This window comes from Podarcis erhardii, assembly GCF_964252035.2.
Source record: "Podarcis erhardii genome assembly, chromosome: 9".
NCBI lineage: Eukaryota > Metazoa > Chordata > Lepidosauria > Squamata > Lacertidae > Podarcis > Podarcis erhardii.
In genome coordinates, this window is record NC_138512.1 from 21,456,243 (window position 1) to 21,475,047 (window position 18,805).

Below are 18,805 nucleotides of genomic sequence, written 5' to 3' on the forward strand. Positions count from 1 at the left end.
GCAACAGGAGCCACAGAGAGGTTATCCAACTGTGCCCAACCCAACAAGAGAAGTTATCGCCCTTAGGGGCATGTATGACCAAGATGGTACATTGCCTGATTGCTTTATCCATCAAACAGTTGATCTGATCCTTTCACTGAGCTAGGATTCTCTAAATATCCCCCCCCCACTATACCATTAGCATTTTAATTATTCATCTAATTTGTCCAACCCTTCGCCCCCGCCCTGCTTTTTTTAGTTTACTAAATTTATCCCGCTTTTCCTTGAGACATATTGTCAACTGACCTTTTGCCACTTGTCTTATTTCATTAGGACTGTGACTTATAGCTTTCGCCAACACGACTTGGTCTTGTGCTATTCTGACTTCATTCAGAACGCTATTTCACATCCACCTCACTCATAACATTATTTTCCGCTTCCAAAGCATCATTGCTGAGGTAATGTGTATGTGTTATTTGCTTCGCTTTGCACACTCTAAAGTGTTGATAACGTTGATAATAATAATTCCAGTAAATGAAATGATGTGGTTGATATCACGACTAGTCTAGTCCACTCAATCCAAACAAATGGGATTTCTTATTCTACAGTATATACAGCCACTCCCAGTATCTAATGAGTAAACTCATCTACAATCTCTTTCTGGATGTAATCTGATCTTGCACAGACCCTTTATCATTTAATAGCCAAATTTATGTAATCTTCTAGCATGTTTTAAGTATAACCATACTACTTTTCTTTTCATTACAAATCAGCTGCAACTTCTTTTCATTTTTTTATGTAGCATTTTAACAGTGTTCTGTTACAGAGCTTGGAATCTTGGATATTAATGTTTATAAACCCCATATGAATCAATTATACGGCACGTTTTCACTTTTAAGATTGCATTTCCTTTTAATGTCTCCTTCACAAGCTCTTTTACATTTCCATTATTTTTATGTATCTATTTATAGAGATGCCACTCCATAAAGATTTGAGGATCCTTGGTGGGGGGGGGGGGAGTCCTACTATGCCAATACATAGGTAAACAGCCTTATTTATCATGGAACGAGTTAGCTTTCTAAAAATGAAGTGATCTCATAGTGCAGGAAAAACGCTGAGCCGCTCATTGATTGATGTGGGTTCTAAAAATACATTTCCCCCCACTAAACATGCCAAACTTTGAAAGGTTGGCAAGAATCAAAGAAGTCATTCAGAACACAGAGCGAGAGAGCATTGTTGGGTGATTAGAAGCGTTTCTCGCATATTTTATCCTCACCTATGAATGGTTTCCCACTACTTTTTTTTTTAAAAAAATCCTTTGGAAATCAGTTCTCATGATTCCTTGGGGCAAGACCAGTAAAAGCTAAACAAGCTATAGCTTAGGGCCCTACTTTCTTGGCCTCTTGGTGAACCAGAGCAGCGCACGGAAACGCTGTCTACCTTCCCGCCAGAGAGGTACCTATTTATCTACTTGCACTTTGACGTGCTTTCGAACTGCTAGGTTGGCAGGAGCAGGGACCGAGCAACGGGAGCTCACCCCGTCGCAGGGGTTCGAACCACAAACCTTCTGATCGGCAAGTCCTAGGCTCTGTGGTTTAACCCACAGCGCCACTCACGTCCCCGGTCCATAAATTACCATATAGCATATATTCAACACAAAAACCAGTGACAATTTGTTGTTGACAAAGGACAGCTGGACATATAAAGGGCCCCATTATCTTCAGTAACTTAGGGCTTCATCAAACCTAAATCCGGCCCTGGGGAAGACATGTGCTTTAAATGCCAGTTCCCAGCCCATGACGTCCATACACGCTGACCAGGCTTGCATTCCAGTGGAGGTCACTTTGGTGCTGCTAATTAATTGCTTTTACTAACAATTTTCATGGGTTACAAAAGTACATATATCGCCTCTATTTTCAGATCATAAAGTCCTTTCTATAAACCAGTTATATTTGGTGTGACGCTTTAATGTGCAGCGGTTTGACTGCACCTCCAGAGCCACACTCCATAGTCTCTTGAGAAAGACGGATGCCAACGATTCCTTCCAACTTAAGATGTTAGGGACTGAAGCTGGAAAGTGCGATATAACAAGCTTCTTTCACCTCCTCCTTATGCCAGGAGGACCATTGATCCCAAGGAAGGAGACATACATGCAAACAGAAGGCACTAGGTTCTATCACTGGCATCTCCAGTTGAATTAGGGAGTGAGGAATCCATGACCTTCTAGATATCGCAAGACTACAACTCCCAGCATCCCTGACCACTGGCAATGCTGGTTGTGATCTATGGAAGCTGGACATCTGAATAATGACAGGTTCCTCACCACTGAGTTAAGAATCTCAGGTGAAGACAAAAGATCCTGAGGTGCAATTGCAAGTTATTATTGAGAGCTGGACCATAAAGAAGGCTGATCATTGAAGAATTGATGCTTTTGAATTCTGGTGCTGGAGGAGACTCTTGAGAGTCCCATGGACTGCAAGAAGATCAAACCTATCCATTCTGAAGGAAATCAGCCCTGAGTGCTCACTGGAAGGACAGATCCTGAAGCTGAGACTCCAATACTTTGGCCACCTCATGAGAAGAGAAGACTTCCTGGAAAAGACCCTGATGTTGGGAAAGATGGAGGGCACAAGGAGAAGGGGATGATGGAGGACAAGATGGTTGGATAGTGTTCTCGAAGCTACCAGCATGAGTTTGACCAAACTGCGGGAGGCAGTGGAAGACAGGAGTGCCTGGCGTGCTCTCGTCCATGGGGTCACTAAGAGTCGGACATGACTAAACGACTAAACAACAACAACAACATTGAGCTAAACTGACCAATAGTTTGACCCATTCTGCGTGCCATGTTCACAAGACTCTGGGGGTAAATCTCCTCTTGCAAATTTCTCTGTATTGCCTTTTCCTGTCGTGTTTCTGATGCCAGTTTCCTCACTGGCAACCATAGACTGGATGCTAAAGTTAGATTTGCATTATTATGAGGAAGACGCCACTGAATTCTGCATTTACATATGTTAGCTTATTAAGCTGCTCCGTAGAGCTTGCCACCTTTAACCTTATTCATGTATCGCAGCACTAACGTTAATTTATCCTTATGATGCATTTGGGAGACTGCTGCTTTTAAATGCAGCACCTTGCAATATGAAGGTGTTTTACATTCTGATTACATTGCTTCACTGCAGTATTACGATGGGGGGGGGGAGTAGTCATTCCTTACGATTCCTTTTCATACATAACTGTACTTAAAGACCAACTAACACTTACCTTAAAGACCAACTAACACTTCAATCTCCCAGGACATTCTATACAAGATCTCAAAGTAGCTGTTCTATTACAAAGGAATTTCAGAAATAGACTGGAAAGAGAAGCTGCTGAATTGCAACTTATTACCAAACTTAAAACCATGGAGAGACCTGGTCTGAACAAAGACATTAGATTCTTATCTCATTATACATGACAAAGCCATTTTTCACCTTCTCACCCCTTGCTTTTTCCTGTAAGACCTATTGCAGTCGTTAAGAGTCGTCAACAGGCTCATCACAGCTATCTGCCAATCACCCAATCCCACCACCCTTCTGAGTAATACCCCTCCCCACCTTCTCACTATATAGAAGGGTCTGGTGACTTCTGTTTCAGTGTATCTGAAGAAGTGTGCATGCACACGAAAGCTCATACCTAGAACTAACTTAGTTGGTCTTTAAGGTGCTACTGGAAGGAATTTTTTAATTTTGTTTTGACTATGGCAGACCAACATGGCTACCTATCTGTAGCTAAAACCTATTGTGTTTATAATACCCATTTTTTATAAAATCTCTCTCTGTGTGTGTTTGTGTGTGTGTGTAAGAGAGAGAAAGAGAGTATACATATAAATATAAACACATAATCTTCTAAAGGGCAGTTCTAATTGGTATCATTCTTAATAATGGGGTCTTCCTGCCAATAGCATTTCACTATGAAGCAGCCTGGTGGACAGTTGCCTATTTCTCCTTCTTGGGCAAGGGTCTTGACTGGGTGTATCCAGGCACTCTGGAAGGAAGAGGAAATGGGTTTTCTAAATCCATTTCAATTGGTGGAGAGGTAGAGGTTTTGGCACAGAAACTGCTTTGGTAGCCCTGTACGATGACCTCTGTCAGAAGAGAGGAGAAATGTGTCCCTGTTAATTCTCTCTGACCTCTTAGATGCTTTCAATACCATCACCCGTGGTATCTTTCTGGAGCAGCTATCCGAATTGTGGATAGCTGCTTTGCGGTGGTTCTGGTCCTACTTGGATTATATCGTTTCCAGAGGGTGATGTTGGGGGGAGTGCTTTTCAACCCCATGGAGCCTTCAATGTTGAGTTCCTCAGGAGTTTTGGGGTACATTGTCCGCAATATGCTGACGACACACAGCCTCCTTGGACTGGATGAGAGTCAACAACTGAAGTTCAATCCAATTAAGAATGAGGCACTGTTAGTGGCTGGTTCCCTAAACTGGATGGATGGAAAGTTGCCTGCTCTGAGGTTACACTTCCTCTGAAGGAGCGGGTGCATAGCTTGGGGATTCTTCTGGACCCTTTGCTCTCGCTTGAGGCTTCCACCAGCTCTGACTGGTGGCCACGTTGTGCCCCTATCTGGAAGTGGATAGCCTAACTTCTGTTGTCTGTGTTCTGGCAAACCTCTAGGTTAGATTACTGCAATGCACTGTATGTAGGGCTGCCTCTGGAGATAGTTCATAAACTTCGGATAGCACAGAATTTGGTGGCCAAGTTGCTCATCAGCGCAAGATGGTTTGTGCATATTACAGCAGTCCTGGCCCAACTGCAATGGCTGCCAATTAGTTTCCTGGCCCAATTCAAAGTGCCGGTTTTGACCTATAAAACTTTACACCGATAATAGCTGACTCTTGCAATAACAGTAGCTGTATAATACCTTATCTTACACATAAGTGAATGGGAATAATTTGTGCTCCATTGTTGCATGGAGTGTGGACAGTACAGAAAAGAGTAAATTATTTCTGTTTTAGAATGCAGCTATAAATGCAGGGCACCCAGAGCCAAGGCAGATAAATGGCCAGGAGAGCTATAGAATGCAGCTTTGTGGGAAATATGATAATAGATTCTGCAAGTATGGCCCCCTGTGGAGAAATATACAACCTGAATAATATATTTTTGAGGAAAGAAAAGGTTTTGAATGAGGATATGTTGATACTTGGAAGCTATTGAAGATACAAGTTCTACTATGTGCAAACTCAAGATAAATCAAGATAAACTGGAACTTAAAGTTTTAAAAGCAATGGTTCTACACCACCTCAAAGGGTATAAAAGCACCCAGCAACGCAATATCTCCCTTGAGTATTGATATATTGCAATGAAATTTGATATACACTTTACATTTTTTTGGTTTCCAGTTCCGTCTTAAGCTTGAACTCGACACCTATATTTAAAAGAAGTGGAAGGAATATACAGAAGATACCTCAGTGTGATATCTGCCTTGATGAATGAGCTATCAGAATTAAAGTTGCAGTGAAGTCGGTATAAAAGTTTTCACTTCAAGTTTGGATATCATGGCAATCATGCCATTGGGTCAGGAAAACTGTAAAACATTTTAAAACAGAACTTTCCCTTGAACACTGAAAAATACCAGTGAAACTTCCAATGTATATAATTGCAACATAATCAAATGAAACTCTGATTTCATTCCTCCAGCACCTCCCTGCCTCTATTTTCCAGTGCGGGGGAAATATGCAAAAATCGGTGTAATGTTGTTATACAAGATTTAGTCTATACTTTAATTGCCACAGAAATAAAACTTAGCTACCTCTGCATCCTTAATGGTTTTGTGTTGCAACTGTGCCCAACTCTATCAATGAACTTCCAGAAGGCAGTGCATCCATCTTCAGTCACTTGGTTCTCATGCATCAGCTAGTTCTGGCCATTAAGATTTATATACTGATTCGTTCATTAACATAACCAAACGGAAGGCAACTTTTTATTCCATGGACAGAAACTGTTCCAGTGTCTGCAAGTATGAGGCCTGTACTTGCAGGGCTATATATCTGCTGAGAATCTAATATGGTAATATGTATCACTTTCTCAAAGATGCATTTGTACTTTGCACAACGCTCCTCCGATGTCCTTCCATGACGTCGGCGTCATTGTCAACTCCTAGACACTGGCAAAATTCTATTGTGGCTGAAGGGAGGTATTAATGTTTCAATTTCAGTTCAAATTTCCTGCCAATAACTGAATGGGATTCCCCCTCCCCAAAACTATCAAATGCCAACACTGCATGACTATTGAGGAGGGGGGCAAGCACCTGCACAGAATTGCACCCAACAGATCCATTGAAGGGTCAAATAACACTTGATGCCCCAGCTCTGCATCGGAAACCTTAGTTTAATACTACTTCTTCCTTGCAAAGTGCTCTAAATACTGTATACCAGTTGCATCCGAAGCGGTGCATTTAACCCTTCCCTCGCCGGCTACTTTCACACCCTGAAACATTTTCCCCAGCCATAGCTGTCAACTGTCCCTTATTTGGCGGGAAACTCCCTTATCCCAGTGCCGTGTCCCGCTGCTGTCTCTTATTGATAATGTCCCTTAAATTTCCCGGGTTTCATGCTCGCCTGGCTCGGGAGGGACGCAGAAGGGCAGCATTTCAGGGCCGCCACAGCGCTGAAACTGCCTCATGCAGGGCTCGCGGGCAGCGTGGGCGAGAGTCTCTCTCCCTCCCTCCCTCTCGGGCAGGGAAGGGCCAATGGAACTCCTCACGCCAGGACGACGGCAGCCCCGACGTGCTGCTTAGCATACCCTCCAACCAGTGCAGCATCTTAATGTAGTGATTTCCCCCTCTGCATCCCTTTCATAACTCTATTTTTATAAATCATTTGTCCATCCATAGTTCAAATTTTCACTACAAGTTTTCTGTCAATCCTACCAATAGCTTTTCAAATAAATTAGAAACTTTCCCCATTCTTTATTAAAGAGGTCCTCTTCCTGGTTTCTAATTCTGCCTGTAAGCTTTGCCATCTGGAGGTTGTTCATCAGTTGTCTGCCACTCTTCTTTGGTGGGAGTTGTAGACCCTTAGGGTCATCTAGTCCAACCCCTGCAAAACACAGCCAGTCGCAGCAAAAGCAGCATGGCTTCATCAGTGCCTGATTTCTGTATAAGCTAAGCAAAACCCCTTATTTTGGCTGCTGATCCCTTATTTGGATTTGGATTTGATATCCCGCCTTTCACTCCCCTTCAGGAGTCTCAAAGCAGCTAACAATCTCCTTTCCCTTCCTCCCCCACAACAAACACTCTGTGAGGTGAGTGGGGCTGAGAGACTTCAGAGAAGTGGGACTGGCCCAAGGTCACCCAGCAGCTGCATGTGGAGGAGCAGGGAAGCGAACCCAGTTCCCCAGATTAGGAGACTACCGCTCTTAACCACTACACCATTTTCGAGGCTGCTGGTCCCTTATTTTCAAATCTGTAAGTTGACAGCTATGTCCCCAGCTGCTATTGGCTAAACCAAGGTCCCAACCATGGACAGAGTCAAAACACTCAGGGGAGCGCGCGCATGCGCAGTAAGAGGTTGCCGTCCTAAACCTTGCATTCTTACTATCATGGGGCTCAGCGGACCTTCTATTTCCGTATAAACCTGATTAGATTCGGGTTGCAGGTGAACCCTCCTGGGCCCGGCCCCTGCTCTGGAGGAGCAGCTCCGCAATGTGTTTCTACTTCACCTCTCCAATATCCTCTCACTCATAAACCGAGAGGTGGGGTGGGGTGGGGGGACTCTAAACGAGACCCCAAAGCCACCTCTTTCCCCTTCCCAGCGCCCCGCTCCCTCATCCCAGCAACGAGCCGCGCCTGCCCAGTCCTCCCGCCGGTCCGCGATTCCCCAGAAACACGACAGCTGTTCTGTTCGCAAGGTCCCGGCCGCTTCTTTCGCGCGTGGTGTTTTTTGCAGGCTGGGCTTGACGTCAGCGCGCCTTTCTCGAGTTGCCGTCGCGGCGGGTTGGGAGTTGGTGAGGCAGAGAGCGAGCGAGAGAGCGGACGACGCTGTTGCCTCACCAGAAGCTGCTTCCCGCGCTGCGCTCTCTCTCTCCCCCCCCCCACCCCGCCGCCCCGCGCTGCTGCTCGGTCCGGAAGGCGCCGCTGGTGGCACGCCGCTGCGCCAGAACCCGCGGAGTGGTGCATTTAGCTGACGGCAGAGGAGCGGGAGGAGTCCTCCTCCTCCTCCTGCTCCTCCTCCGAGGGAGCCGAGGCGCCGGCAAGAGGGGAGAGCGGGGCGCGGGATGTCCAGGAGTGAGGCGCTCCCTCCTGAGGAGAAGATTCTCCTCAAGAGAAGAGTCGAGCCCTCTAAGTGGGAAGTGGGGGGATAAAGGGGTCTTCCTCCTCCTCCTCCTCCTCCACCACCACTCCTTCAGCGCTGAACGAAACGGGACCTGTCTTGTGGGGAGCCAACGAAGGAACCCGCTTCTCTCAGAAAGGAAGAAGCCGCTTCTCCAAGAAAGGCGTCCCGCGGCTGGGGGGGGGGGGAAACACCCTGTGAGGAGCAAAAAAGGCGGGAGAAGCGGACGAGTGAGGAAAATCGCCCGAGGCGCATAGAGAGAGCAGGGGGGAGGCGCGCGCGCGCGCGCAATCGAGGTTGTGCCACCGAGTGGCCTCTTGGCCAACTGAGGAGAAAGCAGCCGGGCCGCTCGGGCGCGGGAAGGGGGAGACGAGCGCGCACGTGGCCCCGGAGGAAGGCGAGTGGGTTGGGCGAGCCCGCCCGCCTGCCTGCCTGCCTGCCTTCCGCGGCTGCTGCGCGCGCGGCGTCCCGAGGCACTCGCGGAGCGGCGGGCGCCGCCGTCCCTTCCCGCTCTCCGCTGAGGTAAAGCGCCTCAGCCATGGCCCTCAAGGACGGCGGCGGAGGGGTGAGCGGCGGCGGCGGCGCCACCATCCTGCCCATCAGCGACATGGTGTCGTCGTGCTCCTCTCCGTCGGCGCCGTTGTCGGCGGGCGCCTTCCCTGAGGTGGTGGAGCTGAACGTGGGCGGGCAGGTGTACGTGACCAAGCACGCGACGCTGCTGAGCGTGCCGGACAGCACCTTGGCGCGCATGTTCTCGCCGCGGCGGAGCGCCCCGCGGGAGCTGCCCCGGGACAGCCGCGCGCGCTTCTTCATCGACCGCGACGGCTTCCTCTTCAGGTACGTGCTGGATTACCTGCGCGACAAGCAGCTGGCGCTGCCCGAGCACTTCCCGGAGAAGGAGCGGCTGCTCCGCGAAGCCGAGTACTTCCAGCTGGCCGAGCTGGTCAAGCTGCTGTCGCCCAAGGTGGCCAAGCAGAGCTCGCTCAACGACGAGGGCTGCCAGAGCGACCTGGAGGAGGCCAACTCGCCCGGCAGCGGCGAGCTCCTGGTGGCGCAGCAGCAGCAGCAGCAGCAGCAGCGCAGCGCCGGGGAGAAGCGCGCCGGCTTCCTCACGGTGGGCTACCGCGGCTCGTACACCACGCTGCGCGAGAACCAGGCCGACGCCAAGTTCCGCCGCGTGGCGCGCATCATGGTGTGCGGCCGCATCGCCCTGGCCAAGGAGATCTTCGGCGAGACGCTGAACGAGAGCCGGGACCCGGACCGCCCGCCCGAGAAGTACACGTCGCGCTTCTACCTGAAGTTCACCTACCTGGAGCAGGCCTTCGACCGCCTCTCCGAAGCCGGCTTCCACATGGTGGCTTGCAACTCCACCGGCACCGCCGCCTTCATCAACCAGTACCGAGAGGACAAGATCTGGAGCAGCTACACCGAGTACATCTTCTACAGTAAGTCCCCGATGCTCTTCCTTCCCCGGGGGTGAGAAGCTGAAGGTGGAGGCTTCACGCTTAATAAGAATAATTTTATTATTAAGACTTGCCTGGAGAGCTCAGTTGGTTAGAGCATGGTGCTGATCCCGCCAAGGTTGCAGTTTTGATCCCCTTATGGGGCAGCTGCGTTTTCCTGCATTGCAGGGGGTCGGACTAGATGATGCTTAGAGCCCCTTCCAACTCTACAATTGTTGTTGTTTAGTCATTTAGTCGTGTCCGACTCTTCGTGACCCCCTGGACCAGAGCACGCCAGGCACTCCTGTCTTCCACTGCCTCCCGCAGTTCGGTCAAACTCATGCTGGTAGCTTTGACAACACTATCCAACCATCTCATCCTCTGTTGTCCCCTTCTCCTTGTGCCCTCCATCTTTCCCAACATCAGGGTCTTTTCCAAGGAGTCTTCTCTTCTCATGAGGTGGCCAAAGTACTGGAGCCTCAGCTTCAGGATCTGTCCTTCCAGTGAGCACTCAGGGCTGATTTCCTTCAGAATGGATAGGTTTGATCTTCTTGCAGTCCATGGGACTCTCAAGAGTCTCCTCCAGCACCATAATTCAAAAGCATCAATTCTTCTGCAGTCAGCCTTCTTTATGTTCCAGCTCTCACTTCTATACATCACTACTGGGGAAACCATAGCTTTAACACTCTACAATTATATGACTCTATTTATACCTTGTCCATCTGGCTGGGTTTCCCCAGCCACTCCAGGGTTCACAAAAGTGATTTATAATTTTTTTTTGAAGGCTCCGCAGTAAGAGATGGAGCTAAATCGGTCTCTAAACATGTGCAGAGTGCATTTTAGTCTCCCACCTAAAGGACAAGGGGAAAGGATGGAAGAACAGGGGGAACCTGGCAGCTTTCCATGCAGTCCTGCATTCTCTTTCGAAGAGTTTCCAACCAGATGCTGCTGGGAACCCCCAAAGCCCTGTGTATCTAGTCAGGCTCGATCCCTGACAGTGCTGGCTTTAGTTGCTGGGATATGCAGGTTAGGGTGTTGCTAGGTAATTGAAAATATTTTCTTTATTTCATCGCTTCAAAGATGTAGTTGGTCCCTTTTAGAATTCTGCATTAATTTGCCCAGTGCTGCGGGCACTCATGTGTAGAAATGTCTCATTGCAAAGAATCTCGTCTTGTAAAGCCCACTTAGGCTCATACATACTGCAGAGGAAGAGAAATTTCCATGTGGAAAGTAGCTAAATAAGTTACAACTTATCCATTAACTACCACTGCACCAAGTATACCACAAATCTTTATCCCTATACATAGTATTTAAATGTGTGTGGCAGGAAAAAGAAGAGCCCCTAAGCCCTCAGTTTCCAATGTGTAATCTATTTCGACTTGAAACAGAACATAGTCCTGGAAACCCCACCATATGGGTGGGCTATAAATCATAAAATTATTATTATTATTAACACTTTTTGAACAAATTCATTGATATTTGCATACCATTTATACATTGGGCGCCTGTGCAGTGAAATACCAGTAGGAGGGCAAATTTGACTTTTTCAGGATGAGAAAGCTCTTCCCTGATGAGTTTAAGGACTCCTGACATTGTTTCATCCCAAGGCAGATGCACATATTTATGTTCATCACCCACCAGCTCGCTATTCTTGATAACTCAAAGCCAAATATGTGAACTGTTTTCCTGGGAAAGTATTCCTTAACTTGAAACTGGGTGATACAAAAAAGTTCCACATGTGGTGATATATACCATCACTTTGTTCTTGAGTGTGTGAATATGCATGTGTGAAGTGGAACTCAACCCGTATTTTTAGTACTCCAAGAAGTTGTCTTCTTGATGCAAGTTGTTATTGATCATTTTTCTTAGAACCAGTAACTTAAATCAAGAGGATCACGTTGAAGTTTACTGTGGTGGAACCAAGTCACTACCAGCTTATTAGTATTATGGTTGTTGCAATTGTCAGTCTTTGGAAATGGGTGAATGGGTTCCTATATTTAAGGTTTTAATATTTTTCCATGCAAAAAGTTTGGAGCTCCCCATTTCTGCCTATTGAAACTATTTGAAGTCCCCCAAAACCACAACCTTTCTTGCTTTTTAAAGAAAGGTTTAGAGAGTGATGCTGTTTGACTTTGAAGGTTTCACAGAGTTTGTTGAAGGAAGCTTTGCACAAGATTAAAGCAGGCAATGCTAGAAGTAAGGAAGGGTTTTTAATATTTCATCACTACATTTCCTTCCATTCTCATTAACTACAAAGTAAACAGACTCCATCTGGACACATTTCAGTGGAGGACAGAACAGCAAGAAGAGTCTCAGTTTTCCAAAGGCTACTGAAAAGATAAACCTCAAAAAGAAAAAAAAAAGCAAGAAGCTTCTCAGTAGGAAAAATTCTTTAAATAACTCTCTCTTAGGTTCGGTGTGCATAAGTGTACTTTACAAACTTCAAGATATTTGGAAATGAAAAAAATAAACTGTAGCTGCATACTGCTAGACGGCATCCTTAAATCTCACAAAGTACATGTTGTGTTGAACAATAAGTAGGAAGTGATTTGAACTAAAGAAAAGCATAACTGGATTCCATATGCGAACGTCTGTTTGGCAGATTTTTCCTTCCCAAGTCTCAGTAAGCTTTAGGTCTTTTAAAAAATGTTTGAAAGGGTTTGAGTTAAGTCTTGTATATGAGAGACAGAGTGGAGTGAGTGTAATTTTTCCTATTCACTTGCTTTTGTGGAGGTGCCTGTGTGTTTATGCTTTAGCTAAGCAGGGAACTACGGATAGAGGAAATTGGAGCACTCTAGTGCAGTGGCTTTGTGACTAGGAAATGACTGCAATTTAGCACTTTTAAACAAATCAAACAAAATATAATGGGAAGTCATTTATGGATTTTCACTGATTGGCATATTAAGCAGCAGCTGAGGACAACTCATGCACCCATTAGGCTTTTTGAAATTGCTGCCAGCTTCCTACCTGTGACCATGTGCAGGAGAAAACATGTTTCAGGTCATTACACATCTGCCCCTTTTTTGCAGTGATATTGAAAAGGCTCCTCACATTTCATGTGGTGGCAGCTGCTGGTTGCATCACCCTGAGCATGATGGTCATGTGAATCGACTTTGAGGGCCAAACTAGACACAAAGTTAATTGTATGAATGTAGTTAACATGCACTTTAAAATATTAGTATGTAAACAGCAGTCACAGGGAACTTGAGGTAGCATTGCAACCACAGGGAGTGGACAGGGAGAGTTTAACCCTTTCACGGTTCCCACAAAATACCCCCAGCTGCTACTTGTACTGGAAGGTAAAGGTAAAGGGACCCCTGACCATTAGGTCCCGTCGTGGCCGACTCTGGGGTTGCAGCACTCATCTTGCTTTATTAGCCGAGGGAGCCTGCGTATAGCTTCCGGGTCATGTGGCCAGCATCACTAAGCCACTTCTGGCGAACCAGAACAGCTCACGGAAACATCATTTACCTTCCTGCCGGAGTGGTACCTATTTATCTACTTGCACTTTGACGTGCTTTCGAACTGCTAGGTTGGCAGGAGCAGGGACCGAGCAACGGGAGCTCATCTGGTTCCATCTCCTTTTCATAGAATCATAGAATTGTAGAGTTGGAAGGGACCATGAGGATCATCTAGTCCAACTCCCTGCAATGCAGGAATACGCAGCTTGATGTCCAAAGGGTTCCCTGCAAATATGGACTGCAAACATTAAACGAGCAGACTCTCCCTTTATTATCAGTTTGCTTTGTGTCTCATGAAAACAGCTCCAGAGAGGTAGGCCAATGGAAGATGGTGGCACAATGGTGCTATTTGTTTTTTGCCACTTGTTCCCAAAATCTGCATGCTTACAAATAAGTCTCCGAATCTATTATTCCAGCTTTTTTTATAGGTATAAAAATAACTATCTGAATAATCTTTGTGCTTCAGAGTCCTGTTGAACACTGAGTGTGCAATTACTAAGTTTTTTCTCAACTTTGACTTCTGCTCTAACATACTATCTAGACTTAATTACTCTCTTCCTTACTGCCTCCTGTATCAGGAACAATATTTACAAGGACTCCTACCTGCCATATTAAGCTACTTATAATTCCTGGCAAGACAGAGACTCTGTGGGTGATTGGTTCTTGCATCTGAGAACTTGGCCAACAGCCTGCCCTGGAGGGAATTGTACTCACTATGAAGGAGTAGGCAGGCAGCCTGGGTTTGCTCCTGGATCCAGCTTTGTAACGGAGGCCCAAGAGATTTCAGTGAGGCTGGTACCACTAGCTTCAGTTGGTACCACAGCTGTAATCATTCCTGAATCAGGAAAGGTTAACCACAGTAATTCAGACATTGGTAACTTCAAGACTGGATTACTGAAGTGCAGTCTGTTATATTCTTCTTCTTCTTCTTCTTCTTCTTCTTCTTCTTCTTCTTCTTCTTCTTATTCCCCGCCCATCTGGCTGGGTTTCTCCAGCCACTCTGGGCAGCTTCCAACAGAATATTAAAATACAATAACCTATTAAACGCTTCCCTAAACAGGGCTGCCTTCAGATGTCTTCTATAAGTCTGGTAGTTGTTTTTCTCTTTGACATCTGTGAGAGGGCGTTCCACAGGGCGGGTGCCACTACCGAGAAGGCCCTCTGCCTGGTTCCCTGTAACTTGGCTTCTCACAGCGAGGGAACCGCCAGAAGGCCCTCGGCGCTGGACCTCAGTGTTCGGGTAGAACGATGGGGGTGGAGACGCTCCTTCAGAATGTTCTACTGATTTTATCTGTGTTTTGTTGATAATTTATTTTTGTCAGTATTTTTATTCATTTTCAAATTTGTGGCTACTGTTCTATTTACTAAAATGGTTCAGTTTTATTTTGTATAGCACTTTGAGCTGAGGGTGGTGGTGGTCTGTAAGTCTTTCTAAATAAATAATCAATGGGGAAAGCCCTGCTGGGTAGCTCACTGATATCAGAGACACTTTTGGTGGGAACATTGGACATAGCCATCTTTGTTGTGGTGCCTTAGCTCTGGGTTACCCTCCCTCAACAGATTGGTCTTATGCTTCTGCTTATGGCATTCTGTTCTGCGCTGGAGACTTAAAAAAATAAAAATCCAACAGGGTTTTGGATATGTGGCTTTGCTGACCCTAATATTACTTTGTGTACCCAGAGTCCTTCTGCTGTAATATTTGTCTGTGTTTGTTTTTTGTTTCTTTGATTATTTTTGTACTTTGGGCTTGTCTTAGACTTGTGAACCAACTTGAGTGTCTCATTTTGAGGCAGAAGTTTGGGATAGAAATGGTTTTAATAAATAAAATTCTCCCAGCAACTATAGTGCCTTTGGAGACCGCTTGTGTGTTTCATGGGCAGTTGTTTTAAACCGAGCCTCTGTCTATGACTAGCAACCTTTTGGATGCTATGCTGGAGTCTGCAGGGGACGGGACGGGACGGGACGGGACAGATACATATCTAACATTGAGGCAGCTTAGTGAACCAGACTTGCTTAGTTTCAGTTGCAGGCCTGCGTTATGTGCAATGAAACCATTATCTGAGTTACATGCTCTGTATTAATGTGTCAGTTAAGGACATAAGAAGAGCTTGCTGCCAATGTCCCATCTAATTCAGCATCCCATTCTCACAGTTGTTGACACAGCTTTTCAGCTAATGTGTTTACAAGGTCAGAGTTTCTTTTTTTAATGGTAAGAGGGGTGGTCAAATTCAGTTTGCTTCTCCACAAAAGATGGTTTGCACATGGGTGTTAATGTCCTTCTTCATTTGAAAAACCCAGTGGATCTTAATGGAGTTCACATTTAACACGTGAAAGATTCTTGGGGTATCTGTTCTGTGCTACTGTGCTAAGCTTAGGTTTATTCTTGCAATAAATGCACTAAAAATATAATTTTTTAAAAAAAATCTGTCCAAATAATGTTGCTTAGTTTTCCATCTGGAGTTACAATTCTCTGCTCCCTCTGCATTGGTGGTTGCGGAAATTGTCACAGCCAAGCAAAAGTATTTTATCATCAGCCCTTTTGGGACATGAGCTCATCATATTCTTTGCTTAATATATACCTATAAAACATATGACACCTGTCCCGAAACTGTTGGAGGGCAGACTGTAAACGTAAATGCATCACTGGAAGAGATGAAATATTTTCTTTCTGAATCTGTTGACTTTATAATACTGCTGAATATCCTGAAGAAGTGAAGCACATTGATATCACATTGTTTATTGGATGTAACTTAAAGTTTGTTTAAAAATTAAAAGGGAAAGTGTCAGGACAGACTTTTCATAAGTCTACCTTTATCAAACAGTAGCATCAAAACTGTTCTATAATCACAAAGTTTGTTGGTTTTTTTAATAACCTGATATTAAGGGGCAAACCCTCTGAAGGTGGCCAGCAAAAATATAATCAAATAACCAAAAACAAGTTCAAGTTACCTGCAGACAACTTGTAAAACAAGTTACTTGTGCATGGCTTAGAGACAACTGCATTTAAGCAGTATATAAATTATCAAAATAAATAATAAATAGAACAGAAGCAATTAAAACATGAAAGCCAGCATCAAGCCAGAAGTCAAATGCCAAATCAAATAAAAGAGTGTTTACAATTCAATTAAAAGTCATTAGTGAGAGTGCCATAAGAACTCCCTCTCCAGGGACCTGTGAGGCCACTACTGAAAAGTCTCTGTCCATGGTACCTGCCAACCTGATAGCTCTTAGCTCTTAGCAGAACCTCTGAGTTCATCTCCAGGCCTGTGCTGGAGGCAATCCGTCTGGACCCCAACTATTTAAGGCCATTAAGAACTAAACTAGCAGTTGAAAGTGAGCCCAGAAGCAAACACAGAACCACTGCAACTGGTACATTAGTATCACATAGTTCAAACTCTCATCTGCCACAAGCATCTTGGCTGCTGCAATCTGTACCAGTGGAAGTTTTCAAATTGACTTGCATGGTTTAAAGTATTATAGGAATCTATCATGGATGTAACCAAGGTGTGTATGACTGAAGCTAATAGTTAATCGTAGGAAGTCCTGAAGATACATATCTGAACTCTGCTCTATCCTCTGCATCTTACTACTTAGGGGAGTTGCTTTCTTACAGTATGTTTTGTGAAAAAAGTATTCAGCTGTTTGGACTGCAGTAGCATTCATTCTAGAACAGGAGCCTTCAACTTGTTCAGACCAGGGACGTTCCCTAAGACAAAACATGCAGCATGGGAACTATTTTGTACCACAATTGTCTCAGGGCTCAGCCACACTTGTCTCATGCCTAGAAAGCATGGGTGTGAGTGGTTTTATGCTGGACCCACACTTTCTAGGCATGAAAAACCCACTCTTTAGCTTTAAATAAGGGCACATGCCAATTGAGAAAAAATCCGATTGATGTTTGTTCTGATAGAGCTTGTGAGGCAAGCAAAGTCTAGGTAAGCCCTCAGTTCCTCTGCTCTCTTCTTCTGTTCTTTCCGACTCTCTCCTCTCTCTGTATTCTTTCATTCCCTTTCTTTCATGGCAACTCCCCTATGTTGCATCATGTCCATGTTGTATTCCTGATCCACTTGTTCAAAAACAGTGTTCTAGACATTCTTCTTGCTTGCAAGATCCACTTTTTTACTAGAAGCCAGGTGCAGAACAGTGTTGAAGGAGGCAGAGCCAGATGCAAAATGGCGTCTCAACTCATGAGCCATGTATTGAACCATGTGTTCCTTCCAATCAGGGATTCTAACTGCCCAAATTGGGTGGACCAGTTTTGCACGTTATTTACCTAGGGGCTGCCTCTGTCATGTATGCAATTTGAATACAAATTGCCTTTCTGAGGGGATAGGCACTGCAGTTAGGGAGTTGTGGTGAATGAAAATAGTTTTGAGTCTCCTTGGAAACTAGAGTTGTTAGACACAAAACTACAGATCATTGCCCCTTTTCATTTATATTGTGAGCTTGGGGAAAACGCAACATTTTGAATAGGCAACTTGCTCAAGACTGCCTGGCACTTCTGGAAGTCTGAAGCGGCCCTAAGGCTTCAGGAGCAGCCTAATTTTGTCTGGGGTGCCTCAGTGCACCTGCTTAGCACCTTGGAAGACCCCCCAAAATCTCTCTGAAGTGGCTTGATTCAGCTCAGGGGTTTGTATGAGCACAATGCACATTCTAATGCATACACTTACAGCCCTCACCTAAGGTGACTATAGGCAAGTAAAGATGGGGAGGTTGGTTTGTTGATTAAATATGTGCCAAAATGGAGACAATGAAGTTTGCCTTGTACTATTCTGTTGTTTTTGTTGGTTGGTCTACTCTTAATTACTGATTCACTCTGTTGCTATGGAGTAAAGCATTAGTTCTACCTAACTCTTCATACAGTAGTGCAGCATTTTGTCAGAACTTCCAGTTTTGTTTTACGGTTCATATTTTGACTGTCAAAAGTCAAGTCATATCAATAACTTCCAAATAAATATATGCAACGTTATCCATAAAACAATTAGTAACCTGAAGCATCTGTAACAGCACAAAGGAAGTCTCACTTCTTGGCTCCAAGCCACAGAAGAACATGGGGCTTCTCTCATCACTCTCTGCCAGAGGGCAATAACTCATTTGACATGACAAGGGTGGTGTTCATCCCATTACTATTCCACCGTTAATACAGTACAGTGGTACCTCGGGTTACATACGCTTCAGGTTACATACACTTCAGGTTACAGACTCCGCTAATCCAGAAATATTACCTTGGGTTAAGAACTTTGCTTCAGGATGAGAACAGAAATCGTGCTCCGGCAGCGTGGCAGCAGGAGGCCCCATTAGCTAAAGTGGTACTTCAGGTTAAGAACAGTTTCAGGTTAAGAATGGACCTCCAGAACGAATTAAGTTCTTAACCTGAGGTACCACTGTACTGGATACCTTCAGACAGCAAAACATTGCCATGGGTTTATCACTTCTGGTTTTGCACAGAGGAGGAAGTCATGCCGAACACTATAACTGTTGCCACTACAGTTCAGAAGTGGAAACAAAGTAAAATTTTAGTGCACCTTTTCAGAATTATCTGCAGGGTAAAATATCATGCACATTTCTAGTGCTGGATTAAAAAAAAGTATTTCAAATACCTAGGTGTCA

At 45.2% G+C, this 18,805-nt stretch overlaps 1 protein-coding gene across 1 annotated transcript in view; it reads left to right on the plus strand.

The window, feature by feature from the left end:
* Positions 1 to 8,813: 8,813 nt before the first annotated feature.
* KCTD8 (potassium channel tetramerization domain containing 8) overlaps positions 8,814 to 18,805 on the plus strand; it is a 45,513-nt gene continuing 35,521 nt past the window's right edge. The window contains exon 1 of the mRNA XM_081875878.1: positions 8,814 to 9,737. Coding sequence (XP_081732004.1) covers positions 8,831 to 9,737 — 907 coding nt within the window. The 5' untranslated portion in view covers positions 8,814 to 8,830. The remainder of the gene's footprint in view (positions 9,738 to 18,805) is intronic.